At 35.5% G+C, this 23,475-nt stretch overlaps 1 protein-coding gene across 3 annotated transcripts in view; it reads right to left on the minus strand.

Annotated features, from left to right (window-relative positions):
• The window catches only part of LOC105499099 (leucine zipper protein 2), a 588,465-nt gene that overhangs the window by 152,339 nt on the left and 412,651 nt on the right, over window positions 1-23,475 (minus strand). For all 3 annotated transcript variants that reach the window (XM_011771566.3, XM_011771569.3, XM_071074956.1), the window contains 2 exons: window positions 12,930-12,992; window positions 3,065-3,127 (listed from right to left, as the gene is read on the minus strand). In XM_011771566.3, coding sequence (XP_011769868.3) covers window positions 3,065-3,127; window positions 12,930-12,992 — 126 coding nt within the window. The remainder of the gene's footprint in view (window positions 1-3,064; window positions 3,128-12,929; window positions 12,993-23,475) is intronic.

Raw genomic sequence — 23,475 nt, forward strand, 5'->3', positions numbered from 1 at the left:
CTATGAGTGCAGATAACTTTTCATTTAATTATTTCTTTTTTGGGGAGTAGAGACACAATAGTGAGATTGCTGAATGAAATTTTCTTCAAATATTTTTGATTCACAGTTGTATGGATACAGAAACCACCAATACACAGGGCCAAATGTACCACTATAGTATATTTTTAATAACTGGACTACCAACTCCCTTAAGCAGTAGTTTAACTAAGCCACCATTTTATTTGAAACATTGAATGACATGTAGTATTTTAAAATTGTTTTTATTCAATAAACAACAAAAACAATCACAAAGCTATCAAAATGTCTGCCATTATCTATCTCAATAGAGAAATTGATAGACTGAATTTTTAGTGATTTGGGAGTATTATACATTGTTTTTAATTTACCTCCACCTCCCCATAAAAGTAAGCAAAGAAAATTAAATGACTTAAATCTTTAAACCATCCAATAATAAAAATTATAATCAAAATAATCATTTTACTTTATAATCTCTTAAAGCAACAAAATTTGTTACTGTTGTGTAGCCATTATTCATTCACATAATTTCGTAGCTAACCAACTTATTTATTTTTGTTTGTTTAATAAATCATCCAGAACAAAATGATTCTTAAATTCAACATTTTTCTTGTTATTATTGTACTGATGGGAGAGTAAACTGTTATATCTCTTTTGAAAATCATCTGTACTAGGTAGCAATAATTAATATTTTAAAACAATTTTCATGAACTACTTGATAGATATGTTTTAAAAAACTAACTCAAGTTAAAAATAAGAAAGTATTTTTCATCATAATGTAAATTTAAATCATTATATATATGTATGTATATGCATACCTGCACATAAGTGAAAAGTTAAGTAATCTTTGGCATATCTATATAATAGATTATTCATTTAAATTTAGATAAAACAATAAAGATTAAAAGCTATCTTTGTGTTTTTAAATTACAAATTATGAATATATATAAAGGATATATATATATATATAGAGAGAGAGATGTATTGTAACTGAGATATATGTGCATATATATCAATCACCAGGCAGATATAATTCATACAAAGGGATTTAGACAGAAATATGAAGTATGTCAAAATATTGTTTGCATTTGTTCTGAGTGATGGGATTTTAAGTTTTCCTTTGGCTTTATATTTTTTGACACTGTTTTGAAATTTTTCTTCAATGAATAAGTAATACTTAGGTTTTTTTTTTTAAAGAAGTACATTTGTCAAATCTAAAAAGAGCACTAAAATGGAGATTAGGTATTCTAGAGAATATATCAGCTCCAAGTGGAATCAAGGAGGATATAAAGTAACTCAAGTCTCTGGGCAAGTAACAGTCAGTTAGGCCTCACTTCTATCTTTAGTGGAGGATTTCTACTTCAGCTAGCAGCCTCCCCCAAGTTAAAAGCAGCTCTCAAGCATTAATAAGGGCACCAAATTCATCATTATGCTCTGCAATTGCCAGCATGTGTCATTATTTTTAGGATGAGATGTAAATGCTTTGACAGCAAGCATTACTTCTTCAAAGTCTACATTTACTTTAAAAAAAAAAAAATCAAATCTATTCAAAATTGAACATTTCCTAAGAGGAAAGTACCTGAAATAGAATCTACTACTCATCTCAGGGCTCACCAGTTCGTAGACTCCTTTTCAAAGGTGCATGGGTGAATGTCTGTGGTAACAGGTACTTCAGTGCTATCAGGTTGGTGCAAGAGTAATGGTGGTTTTTGCCTTTTTTTTTTTTTAATGGCAAGAACCTCAGTTACTCTTGCACCAACCTAATAGTTGAGTTTCTACTGTCTACTTCCTTGACACATCTATCTATCTGTCTGTCTATCTATTTATCAATCATCAACATATGTTTATTCAAGACTTAAACCGTGCACTACTGATATATTAGCAGGTAAATCAGATAAGTGTGCTGCCATCAGGATGAGTGCATGAATACATTACAGCAGAAACCTTGGCTGCCTCCCACAGCAACTCCCTTTCTATTACTTATCTGCAAAAGAAACAGTCTTTCACAATAGAATCTAAAAATGCTAAGGTTTTACCTTTGCCTGGATGCATAACCTAGTTTGGAGAACTTTCTCAAAAAACTCTCCTCCTTCAGAAAAAATAATGACTTTGGAGGACAAACGCCTCCTTTTTCTGCTTTGACTGTGTACATAGTTGGATGAAGACACTATATATATATATAGTGATATCTTATCACAGATATATATATATCTTTAGTGACCATCATGATTCTATGAGGAACCAAGACTTAGAATAAATCTTTAAGTTGAGGGTTGTCACATGGAGTGATGTGGAGGACAATGCAAAACAAACCTGAGTCTTGTTGACATTGTTGAGCTATGAAATAAACTATAACATTGTCATGCTTCTGGGCCTTTTGTTATTTGAATTAATAAAAGTCCTACGGTGGAACAGTTTTTGGGGGTATTGTATATGCTAAAGGAATTCTAATTCATGCAACTTCATAGTCTGTTTGTATTCAGGTCTCCTGATTTCATAAAATGTAAAATGACATGAAATAACAAGGTTTACATATAATATATCTCATATTTTAAGTCATAAAAATTTTCAACAAGTCCTGATCTTGGTAATATCTGAAAGTTGACGTTTTACTAATCTATATTCAACTGGTATATTACATAGAAGTAAAACACTGAATATTGCTGAACTGTCTGTTGTCTTCCACTAACATTTATTTCTAAAACTCTGATCTGAAAAATAAATTTAAAAGATTCAAAAGTCCTTGTATGATGTACTTCACATAAGTCTCTCAGCTTAATATCTGCAACTCATGAACTCTGGGGAAGCAGGATTTGTTTTATAGACTCCTAACCTGCTGGAATGAGGCATGCTTTTGATTAAGAATGAAAGTAGGAAATAATATTTCCACTTATCTCTAAGTAGGCAAGAAAATAAAAGTATTTCTAAAGCAGTCAAATGCAACTCAAATTCATGAGAAATTCCAGAAATCAAATTTAAGCTAAATAATGTTCTTGAGATTTTTGGTATTGGGATAGAAAGTTTCAGGGAAAAGAGAAAAGATTCTCACCTTAAATAATAAATCCTTCTTCCCATAACGAAGCTCCTTCAGCTGGGCTTGGATTTTTTTGGACTGTAAGACAAAAACATGGATAGGTTGTGTAACTCATTTGTATTTTCAAACTTGAAGATTAAAATACTTTCAGACTTCACAGGAATACATTTTGCAGCCAAGCAAAGTACAGTCCAACTAGTTTTGAAGTAAAACAGAAAACCTTAACTCTGAGAGTTAAATTCCACTCAAATATATTTTTTAAAAAATTTTATTATACTTTAAGTTCTAGGGTACATGTGCACATTGTGCAGGTTTGTTACATATGTATACACGTGCCATGTTGGTGTGCTGCATTCATTGACTCGTCATTTACATTAGGTATATCTCCTAATGCTATCCCTCCCCCCTCCCCTGACCCCACGACAGGCCCCTGTGTGTGATGTTCCCCTTCCTGTGTCCAAGTGTTCTCATTGTTCAGTTCCCACCTATGAGTGAGAACAAGTGGTGTCTGGTTTTCTGTTCTTGAGACAGTTTGCTGAGAATGATGGTTTCCAGCTGCATCCATATCCCTACAAAGGACATGAACTCATGCTTTTTTATGGCTGAATAGTATTCCATGGTGTATATGTGACACATTTTCTTAATCCAGTCTATCATTGATGGACATTTGGGTTGGTTCCAAGTCTTTGTTATTGTGAATAGTGCCACAATAAACATACGTGTGCATGTGTCTTTACAGTAGAATGATTTACAGTCCTTTGGGTATATATCCAGTAATGGGATGGCTGGGTCAAATGGTATTTCTAGTTCTAGATCCTTGAGAAGACAGCCACACTGTCTTCCACAATGGTTGAACTAGTTCACAGTCCCACCAACAGTGTAAAAGTGTTCCTATTTCTCCACATCCTCTCCAGCATCTGTTGTTTCCTGACTTTTTAATGATCACCATTCTAACTGGTGTGAGATGGTATCTCATTGTGGTTTTGATTTGCATTTCTCTGATGGCCAGTGATGATGAGCATTTTTTCATGTGTCTGTTGGCTGCATAAATGTCTTCTTTTGAGAAGTGTCTGTCCTCATCCTTCACCCACTTTTTGGTGGGGTTGTTTTATCTTGTAAATTTGTTTGAGTTCTTTGTAGGCTCTGGATATTAGCCCTTTGTCAGATGAGTAGATTGCAAAAATTTTCTCCCATTCTGTAGGTTGCCTGTTCACTCTGATGGTAGTTTCCTTTGTTGTGCAGAAGCTCTTTAGTTTAATTAGATCCCATTTGTCAGTTTTGGCTTTTGTTGCTTTTGGTATTTTAGACATTAAGTCCTTGCCCATACCTATGTCCTGAATGGTATTACCTAGGTTTTCTTCCAGAGTTTTTATGGTTTTAGGTCTAACATTTAAGTCTCTAATCCATCTTGAATTAATTTTCGTATAAGGGGTAAGGAAGAGATCCCGTTTCAGCTTTCTACATGTGGCTAGCCAGTTTTCCTAGCACCATTTATTAAATAGGGAATCCTTTCCCCATTTCTTGTTTTTGTCAGGTTTGTCAAAGATCAGATGGTTGTAGATGTGTGGTATTATTTCTTAGGGCTCTGTTCTGTTCAAATACATTTTAATTATCAATTTTTCCTTCATGTGATCATGTTATTTGTGTGTGTGTGTGTGTGTGTGTTGTTATTGGTTATTGGTGAGTTAAACCTTAACTTTGAGAGTCAGACCTCCAGACATCCTAGGCAGAAAGAGACAAACCAGAGCTTGTTTAAAATATGTTATTTAAAGAAAGTTGAGTATTGTTCTTCCCCCAATCCACAACTAAACACACAGAATTTCTATCACCCAGGCATGACCAACACTCTAATTGTAGATGCTAATTACATCTGTGCATATGTATGCCTCATTTTTTACTACTTATTTTCAATTACTTTTTTTAAATTAAATGGGAGTAAATTTGAATTTGATATATGTCCAAAGTAGAAGCAAATGTGACTGGAAGCAAGAAAAGTTGCTACAATACTAATGCTGAGCTGAATGTTGTTTGCACTTTAGAGTAATACACTTTTTAAGAGGGCCATCGCAAATAGGAAAATACTTAAAAAGAAAATCTTTCTCAGTAGTATGCTTTGACTACCACATTTAATTATGTTCCCTTAAGTCACTGAATGATGATCATGTATTTTGAATTTTTCAGGACAGTCCCAATTACTAAAATTATAATATAAGGACTTCAGATTATTGTATTTCTATACCTAAAATTATAGGTTCTGATTCTTTACTCAGGCAAAAAACAAACAAAAAAAGCAAACCACCACCACCAATAACCAATAACACACACACACACACACACACACACACACACAAATAAATTAGCATGATCACGAGAAGGAAAAATTAATAATTAAAATGTATTTGAGTGGAATTATAAATTAGTATCATCACTTGGGGAATGTGGCATTTTCTGATAAAATTAAACATATGTACACTGCATTACACTGCAATATGTCCTAGGTAATTACCCAAGAGGAACTATAACATATACAAAAATACTTAAGCCATGTTTATTCATAATAGCCAAAAGCTAGAAAGAGCACATATGTTTAATAAGCAATGAAGAGATAAATTGTAGGATATCCATGACATGGAGTACTAGAATACTGTTGAGCAACTGAAAAGGAATGAAGTACTGAATCATGGAACAACTCAGACAAATTTCAAAAGCATTATACAATGTGAAAGAATCCAGTAACTAGAAGCTATATTTTGTATAATTCAATTTGGATAACATTCCAGAAGGCAAACAAACAGTGATAGAAATCAGTTTAGTAGTTGACATGGACTAAGAGTTGGGGTAAAGATTCAGCGTAATATAACAAGAAGACATTTTGGAGGGTAATGAAAAAATTGTATGTTTTGAATCTATACATTGGTCAAATCCATCAAACTGTACACTTAAACTAGATAAATTATATTGTACTGTAAATTATATCTCAATAAAATTAAATTTTAAAAGAAGCTGGCTATGGTAGGTAATGAACCCATGATCCTTATGTCACTATTACATCCTAGTAAACTGTGTTGATATAAAAGTCCTCTTTAATAAAGAACATCTGCCTATACTGTAGAAATATAATTTTCCAAGCTTACAATGGAATATGAGTTGTCCACTAAACCAACTGCAAGTTTATTGTAATTTGGTTTTCTAAAATATTCAGAATTTTTTTTTTTTTTGAGATGGAGTCTTGTTCTGTTGCCTAGGCTGGGGCGCAGGGGCACATTCTCAGCTCACTGCAAACTCCGCCTCCTGGGTTCAATCAATTCTCCTGCCTCAGCCTCCTGAGTAGCTGGGACTACAGGCGCACACCACCATGTCAGGCTAATTTTTTGTATTTTCGTAGGACGGGGTTTTACTGTGTTGTCCAGGCTTGTCTCAAACTCCTGAGCTCAGGTAATCTGTCCACCTTGGCATCCCAAAGTGCTTGGATTACAGAGGTGAGCCACAACACCCAGGCCCAGAATATTTCTAATTACGCAATGTACTTGATTTGTGAAGTGGTAGCTGTGTTATAATGGCACAATAATTTTTCAATTTTTGTTCAATGCTATAAGTACGACTGATTTAAGTGGAAACTTGAATGTGTTGTCAATGATACACTACTACAAGGTTCTAATATCAGAAACACAGTTTTTCACAGATATTTCTATTATAAGTCAGCTGCATTTAGTGATCTATTGAATCAGGAAGTTAATAAGAAAGAACAAAAAAAGCAAAATGAAATAAAATTTAGAAAAGAAAAGGAGACAGGAAGAGAAGGAAAGGGAAAGGGGGAGGTAAAGAGGAAGTGGGAGAGAGGAAAAGAAGGAAAGGGGAGGAAAGAGAGGAAGGAAGAGAGGAAAGGGAAGGGAAGGGAAGGGCAGTGAAGGAAAGAAAGGAGGGAAGGAGGGAGGGTAAGTTAAGAGTGAGAGTGAGATATGTTAATAATTCTGTATCACTTAACTCTGTACAAAGCAGCAGCAAGAATTTATGGTTTCTCACAGGGTAGTTGATTTTTTTCATTTCCACAGAAAGTCACCTTTCTTTTTATATGGATAGTGAAGGTGAAATGCATGATGCATAAGAACAACAAAAAGACATGATTTAGTATATCTACTTGTTAATGGCTTTTATGAATGCAAACTCACATTGAGCCCTCAGTACCTTGACTTTATTCTTCTACTTCAGAATCACATTTATTACATCATTGTCTGTCCTCACACAGCTTCCCATGTGACTCAAGACAATATTTCAAGTACAGCATCTATGTCTTATTATGTTAATTTACTCTCTGTATTAGTCTGTTCTCACACTGCTATAAAGAAATAGCTGAGACTGTGTAATTTATAAAGGAAAGAAGCTTAATTGATTCAGTTCTGCATGGCTGGGGAGGCCTCAGGACACTTACAATCATGGTGGAAGGCACCTCTTCACAGGGCAGCAGAAGAGAAAGTGAGTGCCAGCAAGGGAAATGCCAGATGCTTATAAAACCATTGGATCTCCTGAGGACGCACTATCAAGAGAACAGCATGGGAGAAACTGCCTCCATAATGCAATTACCTCCCACCAGGTCCCTCCTATGAAATGTGCAGATTATGGTATTACAATTCAAGGTGAGATATGGGTAGGAACAAAAAGTCAAACCATACCATTCTGCCCCAGCCCCTCCCAAATCTCATGTCCTCACATTTCAAAACAACCATGCCCTTCCAACAGACCCCAAAAGTCTTAACTCATTCCAGCATTAACCCAAAAGTCCAAGTCCAACATCTCATCTGAGACAACACAATTCCCTTCTGCCTATGAGCCTGTAAAACCAAAAGCAAGTTAGTTACTTCCTAGATACAATGGGGGTACAGGCATTCGGTAAATATACCCATTACAAATGGAAGAAATTGGCCAAAACAAAGGGGCCACAGGCTGCATGCAATTCTGAAAGTCAATAGGGCAGTCATTAAACCTTAAAGTTACAAAATGATCTCCTTTGACTCCATGTCTCACATCCAGGTCACGCTGATATGAAAGGTGGACTCCCATAGCCTTGCACAGCGCCACCCTGTGGATTTGCAAGGTACAGCCCCCCTCCTGGCTGCTTTCATGGGCTAGCATTGAGTGCCCATGCCTTTTCCAGGTGCACAGTGCAAGCTGGCCGTTGATCTACCATTCTGGGGTCTGGGGGATGGTGACTCTCTTCTCACAGATCCACTACGCAGTGATGCAGTGGTGACTCTGTGTGGAGCTCCAAACTCACATTTCCCTTCTGCTCTTCCCTAGAAGAGACTATCCATGTAGATTCTGCCTCTGCAGGCAATTTCTGCCTGGACATCCAGGCATTTCCATACATCCTCTGAAATATAGGCGGAGGTTCCCAAACCTCAATTCTTGACTTCTGTGCACCCACAGGCTCAAAACCACATGGAAGCCACCAAGGCTTGGAGCTTGCACACTCTGAAGTAATGGTCTGAGCTGTTCCTTGGCCCCTTTAAGCCACAGCTGGAGCTGAAGCAGCTGGGATTCAGGGCACCATGTCCAGAGACCGCACAGATCTGGGAGGCCCTGGACCCAGACCATGACACCATTTTTCCCTCCTAGGCCTCTGGGCATATGATGGGAGGGGCTGCCATGAAAGTCTCCACATCTCTTGCAGACATTTTCCCTATTGTCTTGGTGATTAACGTTGGGCTCCTCATTATTTATGCAAATTTCTGCCTTTGGCTTGAATTTCTCTTCAGAATTTTTTTTTTTTTTTTAATTGCATTGTCAGTCTTCAAATTTTCCAAACTTTCATGCTCCACTTCCTCTTGAACACTTTGCTGCTTAGGAATTTCTTCCACCAGATACCCTAAATTATCTCTCTCAAGTTCAAAGTTCCACAGAATTCTAGGGCAGGGGCAAAATGCTGACAGTCTCTTTTCTATAACATAGCAAGAGTCACCTTTGCTCTAGTTCCCAACAAGTTCCTCATCTCCATCTGAGACTACCTCAGCCTGGACTTCACTGTCCATATCATTATCAGCATTTTGATCGAAACCATTTGACAAGTCTCTAGGAGGTTCCAAACCACCCCACATCTTCCTGTTTTTTTCTGAGCTCTCCAAAGTGTTCCAACCTCTGCCTGCTACCCAGTTCCAAAGTCACTTCCACATTTTCAGGTATCTTTACAGCAGCACCCCATTCCCTGTGGTGCCAATTTACTGTATTAGTCTGATCTCACACTGCTACAAAGAAATACCTGAGACTGTGCAATTTACAAAGGTAAGAGCTTAATTGACTCACAATTCCACATGGCTGGGGAGGCCCTCTAAGATAATTCTGCTTTACATGGTCATCATCATTTCGTGCTGCTGACTTGAGTAAAGAATAATTTATGATATCTCTCACAATTTCAAATGCACAGTTGATTGGCATTTTCTGCCTGCTGTTCCAATCTGCTGTCCAGGACTCATTTGCAACCAGGTTTCTCAGGAAAACAGACTTTCTTCTTTTTTTTTTCCCCCTCATACTAAAGTTGGTGAATGTCAATGGAGAGTGGGAGATTACTACCACACATGGTGCACGTGATTTGGCAAATTGCATGTCAATTCTTCCACATAATTGATGCTCTCTTTCAAGTGTCAGAATGGTTGCCTTTTAGCTCTTTGAGGTGTTCATTTTTAAAACATAATTAAAGTGCATATTCTGAATGTACAGAATATCATTTAAAATTTTCCACATAAGTTAGAATTATTATCAAAACATCAATTATTCAATGATTCATTCAGGAACTGCAATAAAACCTTCTGCATTTGATGGCCTTGAATGACTAGATTTTTTGAGCTTTGCTATCATAATATATATATTAAAAATATGTTTTAGGAGTTTTCCTCACAGTTATTCATCTCTTTGTTTCCAGCACTCTGGTAATTTTCAGTTAAAAAGCAAAATCCTTGCTGGATGCGGTGGCTCATGCCTGTAATCCCAGCACTTTGGGAGGCCAAGGTGGGCATCTCACAAGGTGAGGAGATCGAGACCATCCTGGCTAACAAGGTGAAACCCCGTCTCTACTAAAAATACAAAAAATTAGCCGGGCGTGGTGGTGGGTGCCTGTAGTCCCAGCTACTCAGGTGGCTGAGGCAGGAGAACGGGGTGAACCCGGGAGGTGGAGCTTGCGGTGAGCCTAGATGGTGCCACTGCACTCCAGCCTCGGAGACAGAGCAAGACTCCATCTCAAAAAAAAAAAAAAAAAAAAAAAAAAAAAAAAATTCTGAGGATTTCAGGCAAGATTACGCAAAGAATAAATGCATTCTGAGTGGGTACATCTCTTTTTTATAATGTATATTAATTCAAAACCCAGCTAAAACTTAGACTTTTATTTACCTTGTTAGCAACATTTTGAAAAGTTAAAATTATCAAAAGGAGAATCTTCAAACAATTAGTGATTTTATATACAGTTCCAGATGTTGGTGCCTGTGAGTCAAAGTTTTCATAAGATTTCACAGCAAAATTAAAGTTGCTAATAATGATAATGTTGTCTGTAATAAAATGACAAGGAAGATGAAAAAGTAGGCAGCCATGATAGGATATTTTATCTCAGTTTTTTTATCCCATTTAGGGGATTATCTTTCAGACTGAGATTTTTGCTTCCTATAATTTCATGTTCAAACAGCATTTCTTCGATGAAATAGGAATGATGATTTTGGTAGATGGTGTTTATAGTAGCTTCTCTTGTTAATGTTATCCTCTGGCAAATGAAAACAATGGCAATCTTCTGGGTGTCAACGGGATTTAGATATTTTATTCTTCTATGAACACTAACAGTTGAGGGTCACTGATCTAACAGGCAATCTCCATGTTAGCTCCTAACCAAGACAATATATTCGTATTTTGTTTTTGGTAGTGATGGTGAATCAAATAATTAAATTTGCCACCATATTGTTTTGAAGTTGTATTGTGACAGACAAAAACACACGCCTGCCCCATTACCAAGAATGTTAAGCTCTAAATTTATTCTATAAATACATAATGACATATAGCAAATAAATTGCAATGAACCTATTACAATACATTTCAACATTAGGCAACACTAATACGTGAAGTATCTAACAATTCAGGGATAATATATTCCCCAAGGCATTGAGATGAAGAAAAAATATGAATTATTCTTGAATTGACAGACTAAACAATAAAGGTAAGCCCATTTTTACTTCCGTGCACCACAGATATTTCTCACAGGAGCTTCCTCTCTTTCACATACATGAATGTCATGCGAATCCTGAACACATATAAATTATCTCAATATAACTTCAATCTAGATATTTCTTTTTCAAAACATCATTCCACCTGGTTACCCTCTTGTAATACAACCTGCACAAACCACATTTATATTATTTCTAAAACCTAAAATATAAACAATGTACAAGTCTATTTGTGTTCAAATAGAAAAATACAAAGAAATGAAACATTACACTAGATTAGATCTACAAACCATTTAGGCTAGTTTTTCATCTTCTGTAACATCATCTTTTAGTTTTTCTGTATTAAACATTTCTAATAATGCCATATATAATACTATAGGAAAGATATTATAAAATTGATTGTTATATTGCATGTTAGACTTGAATGTTTGTATTTGTGTTAATGATTTTTTCTTGTTTTTCAAGGAGAGTTTTCACTTTATTTAACAAATCTCAGTTTGGGGTGAACACAGGACTACTGACCTAGTGACATTTTCCAGAATCTCTTCGACTTAGCTCAGCATGTGACCTAGTGTTAGCAAATAGGGTCCAATGAGATAGAAGAGACTATTTCCTGGGTGGACTCCTGAAAAGCAATGCTCGTGCTTCACCAGGTTATCTTCCCTTTCCCTCCTGCTGGAAGAGGATAGTGGCAGAAAAAGATATTTTTGAACCAAGGGTTGTTCCATAATTTAAAGACAATAGAGCTGTTTTAGAAGCTCTTTGCCTTACTTCTAGACAACTCTGAGACAAAGGGCAAACTTGTCTTAACTTGTGTAAGCAACTTTTCTCATTGCATCTAAACTTCCTTCCTTCCCTCTGCTTCATAGGTATAAGACATTCGTCATGATATGAAGCCACTCATGACTGTCTCTTATCATTCATAGGCTATTTCTTGAATAGATTTCTTACACATTTAATATATCTTTGTGTGTGCTTCTTGGAGGATGCAACTAAAACAGTGAATCTTGTCTCCTCTCCTTGAGGCATCAACAATTATTTAGCATGACAGTATCATTACTATTTCATTGCTATTACTAAGGTTTATATGAGCTACATTTTCACATTACAGAGATATAAGAATAGATTTGGAGATGAGAAATATAGAAAATTGATTATTTTAGTTAAATCTATATTAAGCAGAATGACATATGTCCCCCTGAGAAATATATGAGATGATTTTACTACACAGCCTACACAGCAAATAGAACCAATGAATGTATTTATTTCGTATGGTTTATGGTCAACCCCAGAATCTTCACTCTGACAGTCAATTGCCACCGCAAAACTTTATAGACATCACATAGAAGGTACAAGAGAGGAAACAAAAAGGGAAATTTTATGGACTTCCAGTAATTTGCTATTAAGGAAATTCTGATAGTCCAGATAAGGAAGAAATCCAGAAAAAAAAAAAAAAATCTACAAAAGTGACCATTACCTACCTTTGTTAATTTTTTTTTCCCCTTTTGGTTATTGCAATGTTAAAACACAAAGATACTCAAAGGTTTAAAATATATTTTTTCTATTTAAAAATTTGCATTTGTATTAGGAGGAAAAAGAGTTACCAGATGTCTGAGTTGAACAAAAAACTGGCAATAATACTGTTTTTATCCGGTTAAAGTTAGAAGAAGCAAAAATGTACTCACCTCTTCTGCATGAATGCCACAGAGCTTGTTTCCTGACAAGAGTTTGTTTTTCAAGCTTTTATTCTGAGGAAGAAAACATAGTTTTATTGCAAAGAAGAGACAAAATATTAAGGATTTCTTCAATTATGTCAGCACTACTGCTTTATGTTCTGTCCCAAAATTAGACCTTCATAATGTAAAATGTAATGGATTGGTGTAAAACTGAATCAAATCTGTAATGTAAAAGATTGTTTTATATTCAATTAAAATTTGGCATATTAGCATTAACACATTCATTTAAAAAGGTAATTTCCAGTTTTATTCTATTGTGGGCAGAAAAGAGAATCGATGTAATTTTATTTTTTAAAAAATGTTATTTATATATATATATTTGTGACCTAAAATACAGTCTATCCTGGAGAACATTCCATGTGTATGCTATAACTGTTGGGCAAAATGTTCTGTCAACGTCCATGAAGTTTAACTAGAGTTTGGTCTAGAGTACAGCTAAACTCTGATGTTTCTTTCTTTTTATTTATGTTTTTTGAGATGGAGTCTCACTCCATTGTCCAGACTGGAGTGCAATGGTACAATCTCAGATCCCTGCAACCTCTGCCTCCCAGGGTTGAAGTTATTCTCCTGCCTCAGCCTCTCAGGTAGCTGGGATTACAGATATGCATCACCATGCCTGGCACCATGCCTGTTAAAATACAAATTTTTTGTATTTTAAGTAGAGATGAGGTTTCACCATGTTGACCAGGCTGGTCTTGAACTCTGACCTCAGGTGATCTGCCTGCCTTGGCCTCCCGAAGTGCTGGGATTACAGGTATCAGCCACCGCACCTGGCCTTACTCTGATGTTTCTTTGTTGACTTTTTGTTTGGATAATATGTCTAGGTATGAAAGTGGGGTATTAAAGTACCTTACTATTCTTACATCACAATAAATATCTCCATTTAGATCTGTTATTATATATACACATAAAGATGCTCCAGTGTAGGATGCATATGTAATTGCAATTGCTATATCCTCCTACTGTAATGACTCTGTTATCATTATATAATGGCCTTATTTGTCATTTTTTATATCTTTTTTTTTTACTGAAAGTCTATTTTGTCTGATGTAAGTATAGCTACTTCTAATCTGCTTTGGTTTCCATTTGCATGGAATATCTTTTTCCATTCATTCACTTTTAGCCTGTGCATGTCTTTATAGGTGAAGTAAGTTTCTTATAAGCAGCATATATTTGAGTCTTTTTTTAGTCCATTTAACCACTTTATATACTTTAATTATATTATTTAGTTTATTTATAGTCAAGGTTACTATTGATAGGTAAGGATTTACTACTTCTGCACAGCAGAAGAAAATACAGTGAAGAGACAACCTGAAGGATGGGAGAAAGTATTTGTAAACTACTCAGCTGACAAAGGGTTACTATCTAGAACAAACCAAGAACACAAATCAAAAGCAAAAATCCAATAATATGACTTACTAAAAATTGGCAAAATAGGCCAGATGCTGTGGCTCATGCCTGTAATTCCAGCACTTTGGGAGGCCGAGGTGAGATATCACAAGGTCAGGAGATCGAAACCATCCTGGCTAACACAGTGAAACCCCATCTCTACTAAAAATACAAAAAAGTTAGCCAGGCCTGGTGGCGTGTGCCTGTAGTCCCAGCTACTTGGGAGGCTGAGGCAGGAGAATGGTGTGAACCCAGGAGATGGAGTTTGCAGTGAGCCGAGATCGCACCACTGCACTCCAGCCTGGTTGGCAGAGCGAGATTCCATCTCAAAAAAAAAAAAAAAAAAAAAAAAAAAATTAGCAATATATCTGAATAAACATTTCTCAAAGGAAGACAAATAACTGCCAATAGATATACTAAAAATGTTAAACATTACTAATCATCAGGAAAGTGCAATGAAGCAATGAAATACTACCGCACTCAGGTTAGGATGCTTATTATCAAAAAGACAAAAAATAACAAGTACTAATGAGGATGCGGAGAAAGGGGAACTTTTATGTACAGGTGCTGGGAATGTAAATTGGTACAGCCATTATGGAAAACAGTATGGAAGTGTATCAAAAAATTAAAAATGGGTTACTATGTAATCCAGCAATCCCATTACTGGTTATATAAAAACAAATAAATGAAATCAGTATGTTGAACTCCTTGATTCTCAGAAGCCATTTCTTCTTCCAGGTCTGAGAGGTATACTCTTTCCGTGGTGAGTACATACAGATCTGTTACCCTTTAAATATCTCATAATTGACATAATTCAAAGACAAATGCTTGTTCCTCTGACACTTCTTAAACATCTGAGTCTAACTCCTCATGGCTATTTAATTGTATCTGGTTTATTGCACTCAGGCTTTTCTGTCTTTTACCCCAATAACTGAAGAATGTGGACTGTCTTTAGTTGGGCAGACTAAAGGAGAGCAGATAACTGTAAAACCCACAGGATTCAGACATCATACTGACTCTCTAGGAGTAGACAATGTCTTGGTACAAGTACATATTATACATGATGACTCTAAGGAGGGCCAACTGGATAAGCACCAGGAGCAAAATGAGCATTTAACGCAGAGCGAATGAACAAATACATCAAGTTTAAGAGTTCCTCACTTAGAATTCCAAGCTAATTTTGAACAGGGTTTTTTATTTTGTTTTCCTATCATGGAGCGAGGGGGTACAGTTGTTCCAGTTTGAAAGAATACTTGGATTTTTCCTGTTTAGCTAAAATTTGGAAATCTAAAAAGCTCAGTTAGAATTTCAATACCATGAAATGTTTTACACAAATGGGAGGAAGTTATTCTGATTTATTCAAGTAATGTCTTTTTGCAAATATTTGCACTGATCATACAAGGTACAATATTAGGGTTCTTTTTGTAAAGCGAATCTGATATACATTAATTTCATATTTGAAGAGATGTGTATCCCTAATAAAGGGATGTGTACTGATATGTTCTGGCTCTGCAGTGTTGCTCAGATTGTAGCAAAATAAAACTCTTTAAAATGGAGACAAAATAGGGGATGTACATTGGATAGGAGTATTTATGTCCTACCAAAAACCACTCACAACTGAGAAACATTATTAGAATTAACTATAAATTAATAAATAGCACATTTAAAAGTTGGTGTCTGTAGTATATACTATTTAAAATTTGCATCTCCACTTAAAGCTATTTTTTCTTCTGTTCATATATGTATCTATGTTTATATTCATTTATTTTTATTATTATTTGTTCATTTATTAATGCTGCTAACACTCGGGAAATTTTGAATGTTGATCTGAATGATATAAATTAAACAAATATTATTACCCTTCAAAAATGATATTATTTTATATTATTTTCTGAGAAGGAAACATACCTGTTAACTAATATATACAACACAAGATTTTTTAGCATACTGTTTATTTCAGTGACCTGTTATCTCTGCTTATCACACTGATTTCTCAGAATAGATTATTCCTTAATTACTTGGAGTAGGCTTTTCAATGATCAGGATGTGTCTGTCAAGTTTATAGAATAGCAAGCAGTGCTAAACATTCCACACCATTAGTGAAGCTAGAGTTTTGACAAAGACGTTCCATAGAACCATTTAACTTTCTTCAATAATATTTACTCTTCACTCTCCCCTAAAAGATTAATGCTATGATAATATGAGTTGAACGATGTTAAAAAGATTTATTTTCTCTGGACTTCTCAGAGTCTTTTATTAGAATATTGTGCTTCATGGACACAAAGAGGGGAAAAAGAGACACTGGGGTCTACCTGAGGGTTGAGGGTAGGAGGAGGGAGAGGATCAAAAAAAAATATATAAATAACTATTGGGTACAAGTGTTAGTACCTGGGTGCCAAAATAATCTGTACAACAAACCTCTATGACATGAGTTTATCAGTTTACTTTTATAAAAACCTGCACATGTACCCCTGAACATGTACTCCTGAACTTAATTACTATTATTAGATGTTTTAATAATAATAAAATTGTGTTTAATATAAATGGTTTTCCTAAATTTGATTGACAATAAAACATTTTGGACTAAATAACTTATCTCGTTACTAGAATTTGAGAAATAAAGCTGCAAGTATTAATCTATGTTTGATTTTATTAAGGGAGACCAAAATATTACACTACTATATTCTACTGAAGTTCTATTTTTCATGTTCACTAGTAAAATGATAAGCAAGGTTTGATTCAGGACTTTTGAAAAAATGTCAAGGCTATTGAAGTAAGGGAGAGAGATAGGGCTCAACTCTAAAAATAGCAAAAATACAGCAAAGACAGCTGGGGATTTCTAGCCGACGAGCAGAATTATGGAGGTCAATGGATAGACAATTACTAATAGGAGCGATCATGGGTAGAGGGATTCTTGCTAAAGCTGCCTAATAGAATCCTTGCTGAAAGCCATTTGATCAGATTTAGATATCAAGGATGAAGGGAGTCTCCCAAAACTGACTTAGCAGGATCCCTGCTACCATTGGACTACAAGAGTCTAAAACAAGACTTGAGGACAAGGCCCATTTTATAAGCGAACTCAGAGGAGTCTTTCTAAAGTTTGGTCGAGAAGTCTTTGGGAATAGTGCTTTCTGTGCCCTAAGAAATGTTTGTTTACTTCAAAGTCATGAAGAATTTTTTCTCAAATAGTTTTCTTAAAGTTTTATAGTTTTGGGGTATACTCTTTTGTGTAATCTTCTTCAAGTTACCTTTTTTTTTTTTTTTTTTAAATGAAGTGAGGTAAGGGTCAAGGTTCACTTTTAGTTTTTATTGCAAACATCCAGTTGCTTGTGCACCAATTGTTGAAGAAGTGCTCCTTTGTACATTGAAATATATAAGAGCCTTTGTCAAAAATCAATTGAGAAAATAACTCTTTTAGCCAATATGAAGCACCTGGCCTCAGACAAGCCCTCTTGCCATAAAGAACAAGATAACTAGACAGAATATAATAAAACAAATGTTTAAGACAGTAGACAACCACTACTGCCAGACTATCGTACTAAAGAGAGGAGAAGTAGGCAAGAAATCCCTGCAGTTGCTCTCCTTTGTTTGTCTGGGTTTTTTTGTTTGTTTGTTTGTTTGTTTTTCTCTGGAGGCAATTTATGAAGTATCATACAGAAGAAAAACCCAAGCAAAATGCAGAAGTTTTGGTTAGTGGAGAAGAGTTTAAGATTAGGGGAAGATGATCAGGTAGAATTTATGTTACAAAACAGCAGAGGCTTTGAAGCTGTTAAAAGGAAAACCTTAGACAAATTAAATTTAACAGTTTGAGCAAAGAATGATTTGCAAATCAGGCAACCCCTTAACCAGAATAAGTTCAGAGACACTCCAATGCAGCTATGTGATCAAAGATTTATGCACAGAAAAAGCAAAATGACATACAGAAAATGAAAGCGAGATACAAAAACAGCCATGCATTGGTTACAGCTTGGTGTTTGCTGTGTTTGAACATGGTTTTAACAGTCGGCTTCTCTTGATTGGCAAAAACTCAGTGGCTGGCACAAGTGTAGGTTACATTCTGCTTAACATATAAGTTAGGTTATACTTCACTATGTATAGAGAAACCTTTAGGCCAAACTTAAAATGTGTAAGAAGGCAACTTTGGGCTAAACTTAATTTAAGAATGCAATGTAGAAAAAGAGTACAGAGGATTTTCAGGGGTGTTCCCTTATGTCTTCAGATGAATGGAAATCTGCATATGCATAAGCAAACATGCTGCAAGGCCAGCTAAAGAATCACCAGAAAAGAACTGCAAGGTGAAAAATTACTAGAGCTCACCTAGACATTCAATTTCCAACAAGTCAGAATAGAAAGACTTAACCACTACGATATTTAGTAAAAACCTTAGAAAGATCTGTCTTACAAGCAGGGTCAGAACAGTCCTGTAAAGGCTCATTTAGACCAAACTTATAAAGCTTAAAAACAAAACTCAAAATAACCAACCTAAACAATTAGTATCTACTAGAATAAACTGTAATACTCTTAGAAGATAACAAAATCCAGGTGCCGAATAATGTAACATTTATAATTCAGCATTCAGTCAAAATCATTAAACATAAGAATCAGGAAAATGAGAGCCTTAAGACAGAGGAGGAGGAAATCAGTCAATAGAAATAGCTATCATTGGCAAAGATGGTGAAGTTCATTTAGAAATAACATTAAGTGGCCGGGCGCGGTGGCTTAAGCCTGTAATCCCAGCACTTTGGGAGGCCCAGGCGGGCGGATCACGAGGTCAGGAGATCGAGACCATCCTGGCTAACACGGTGAAACCTCGTCTCTACTAAAAAATACAAAAAGACTAGCCGGGCGAGGTGGCGGGCGCCTGTAGTCCCAGCTACTCGGGAGGCTGAGGCAGAAGAATGGCATAAACCCGGGAGGCAGAGCTTGCAGTGAGCCGAGATCCGGCCACTGCACTCCAGCCTGGGCGACAGAGTGAGACTACGTCTCCAAAAAAAAAAAAAAAAAAAAAAAGAAATAACATTAAGTATATATTACAAAAGAGACTTTCATTTTCAGCATTGACATATAAAGAACTTGAAAGTCATTAGATTTCCAATTTCTACATCTTCACGGAATTTTCTCTTTGTTCTATCTATTAGCTTGAAAGGAATATTAAAATATCCAAAAGTCATTGTGGATTTGTCTATTCCTTTGTTTAAGTCTGTCAATTATTGCTTCATGAAATCTGAAGCTTTTTTAGGTGCTTACAAATTTAAGAATTGTTACATCTTTTAGAATAAAAGATTGCCCCTTTTAACATTATAATATGCCTCTCTTTTTCTCTGGCAATTTGTTTTGTCATGGCTAATTTATCTGATATTAGACTTGCTAAAGTCTTTTCTCTTGGAGTTTGCATAGCATATATTTTCATATTTTACTTTCATCTTTCTTGTGTCTTTGTATTTAAAGTGCATTTTAATAATTGTCAAGTATAATTTGATTGTATATTTTTATACAGTCTGGCAATAGCTTTCTCTCAAAGTATTTACATGAAATTTAATATAATCAATATATAGAGCCAGGTTTTGTTTACAATCTCACAATTTGTTTTTCTTTCACCTTCTTGTTTTTCTAGCCTCTATTTAGTATATTTAGAAGTCTATTTAGAATTGATATTGTACCACTTCAAATGTAGAAGTGGCATAATATCAATTCAAATAGTCTACATTTGAAACAAAAGATCACACTCAGTCATACATAATTACTAAATCACATGCTATAAGATATATAATAAATCTGAAGATGAGTGAACAATTATAAAATTATAATGGATACATACATAATTTGGAGTAAATGAATAAAAAAAAAGGTATCCCTGATGAGGGATCTATAAATGCAAGTGAATAAGTTTAGACATTTCTAAACTTTTCAATCTTTCAAAGTATGAAAATTTGATAAATTTCTTATTACATCACTGTATCTAGTTTAGAGAAAGTGAAAGAAAATTGCCAATGTGTGTATGTTATTTTCAGAGAAAAATAAGTTAATAAAACTACCAATCTCTTAAACAGGTAGAAAAGACAATCTTTGGTTTGTTTGTTTTTATTCTGTTTCAGGAAATGATGTGATAAATGTCTCCTGACTCAGAGTTTAACATTGGTCCCATCTAATAGAAAACTGTACTATTTTGCCTTCATTTTCCACCTACTGTTTTCAGAATTCCAGTCCATTTCCAAGTACCTCACAAGGGTTTTTGGGTTTCACCCCAAAAACGCTGGCAAATAAAAATTTGTAGTTTTCATAGGAGACTGGAAATGTGTTTTTAAAAGCTTACTTTTTACACAAGAAATTGTCATGTTTCATGGGTATATGTGCATCCCTCTGACCCATCCTGGTTTTCAATTCTTTTTTCCTATTTTTTTTTTTTTTTTTTTTGAGATGGAGTCTAGCTCTGTCGCCCAGGCTGGAGTGCAGTGGCAAGATCTCGGTTCACTGCAAGCTCCACCTCCCGGGTTCACGCCATTCTCCTGCCCGAGTAGCTGGGACTACAGGCTCCCGCCACCATGCCTGGCTAATTTTTTGTATTTTTAGTAGAGACGGGGTTTCACCGTGTTAGCCAGGATGGTCTTGATCTCCTGACCTCGTGATCCGCCCACCTCGGCCTCCCGAAGTGCTGGAATTGTAGGCAAGAGACACCACATCCAGCCTTAAATTCAGTTTTTAAAGATGATGTTACTGCTATTTGGCCAGAGTACCTGAAAGCAGATCCAAGGATCTGACATACTTACTTGAATTTTTTTTTTTATAATTGTCACTCATAAGTAAACTGGATGTCTTAGATATGCTTGACTCTTTCAATTTATGTAAGCTCTTACATTTCTCTTCATGGATATTTTCTCATAGATATGTCAAGTATAAAATAGTATGAATAGGAGTTGTACAATTTTGAAAATACATTTCGGTTTTTTTTTTTTTCTCAATAGCAGAATCTCCTAGATCCATTCAACTATATGTTAATAGGCATCTGTTAAAACTGAACATATTTATATATAAATGCATATCATAGAGTGTTACACAAATTTCAATTGCCAATGTATTTTTTCTTTTTTTGAACTGCAAATTTCACTATGTCATTCTCTTTCAAAAAGGGGAGGAATCCATGTTAAAGGCAAGGCAAAAGGAAGGGGACAAAGATGTAAAATCTGTTTGAGAATCTATAAGAAAAACAATTAAACAAGCAAAAAATAAATAACCCCATTAAAAAATGGACAAAAACATAAGCAAATAATTTTCTAAAGAAGTCATACAAGCAACCAACAATCATATGGAGAAAATGTTCAACATCACTAATCTTCAGAGAAATGCAAATCAAAATCACAATGAGATCTCATTTCACACCAGTCAGAGTGGCTATAGTTAAATAGTCAAAAACAACAGATGCTGATGAGGGTGTGGAGAAAAGGGAACACCTATACAATATTGGTGGGAATGTAAATTGGTGAAGCCACTGTGGAAAGCAGTTTGAAGATTTCTCAAAGAACTTAAAAGAGAACTACTATTTGACTCAGCAATCCCATTACTGGCCAAAGATCCAAAAGAAAACAAATCTTTCTACCAAAAGGCACATGCACTCACATGTTCATTTGCAGCACATTAGCAAAGACATGGCATCATCTTAGGTGCCCAACAACGGTGGATTGAATAAAGAAAAAATGTGGTACATATATACCATGGAATACTATCCAGCCATAAAAAGGAGGAAAGTTAGTCCTTTGCAGCAACATAGATGCAACTGGAGATTGTTATCCTAAACAAATTAACACATGAACAGAAAATCAAATACCACATGTTCTCACTTATAAATGGGAGCCAAATATTGGGTACTCATGGATAGAAGATGGCAACAATGGAAAATGAGGACTACAAGAGTGAGGAGCGAGGGAGGCAGGCAAGGGTTTAAAAACTCTTAGGTACTATGCTCAGTACCTGGGTGATAGGATCATTCATGCTCCAAACCTCAGAATCATGCAGTCTATACAGGAAACAAACCTACACCTGCACCCCCTGATTCTAAAATAAAAGTTAAAAAAAGGATACATTTTAAAAAAATAAAATCTGTTTGTTTTTCTTGCAGTTTTTTTTTAATATATATTATCATTCGTAAAGTTTTTATCCTCTTGTTCTTCCTCTAGCTTGACTCCCACTTGCTGGGTTCTTTGAAGAGCTAATTTTCTAGCCTACTCTAAGGTTCACTGTAACTCAACCTACTTAACACATTTATTTCAGGATAATCTTCCTCAACTTCCTAAAATCTGGTGAGAATCTTACGCCACCCCACTGAAAATCTCTCATGGAGTTTTATACATTACAAACAGACTGACTTTCAACGGATTAAAAATTTGAGAATCTCTCACCAGTCTTCTGTCTTACCTATATAAACGCTTTGCTGCAACCAAGATAGATTGGTTATTTTTTCCTAAGTCCCAAGAACTTGACTTCACCCAGCCATTATCCTGGTTTGTGTTTTCTCCTCCTCATGTTCTATGTGTCCAATAACTATTTTGATTGTAGTGACTGTTTGCTTCTGAAAGTTTTTTGTAATCTTCCTACTTACTCTAATTGACATCCCATTCTCAATTGTCCCCAGTTAACCTCTATCGTATGTAAAGTCTAGAGAGTATAATTTTTTTTAATGAAAAGATTCATTCTTCAGAAAGCTCCAAACTGCTTTCCACAGTGGCTAAATGGAACAGGAAACCAAATGTCACATGTTCTCATGTATGAGGGGGAGTTAAACATTGAATACACATGGACATAAAGATAAGGAAAATAGAGACCAGGGACTATTAGATAGGGTAGGCAGAGAGTGAGGCATGGGCTGAAAAAAAAAATACTGGGTACTATGCTCAACTTCAGCATCACACAATATACCCATATAACAAATCTGCACATATACCCTTTAATCTATAATAAAAGTTGAAATTACTTGGCTGGGTGAAGTGGCTTATGCCTGTAATCCCAGCACTTTGGGAGGCCAAAGTGGGTGAATCACCTGAGGTGAGGAATTCCATACAAGGCTGACTACCATGGTGAAACACCATCTCTACTAAAAATACAAAAATTAGCC

Source organism: Macaca nemestrina, chromosome 12, assembly GCF_043159975.1.
Source record: "Macaca nemestrina isolate mMacNem1 chromosome 12, mMacNem.hap1, whole genome shotgun sequence".
NCBI classification, from domain to species: domain Eukaryota; kingdom Metazoa; phylum Chordata; class Mammalia; order Primates; family Cercopithecidae; genus Macaca; species Macaca nemestrina.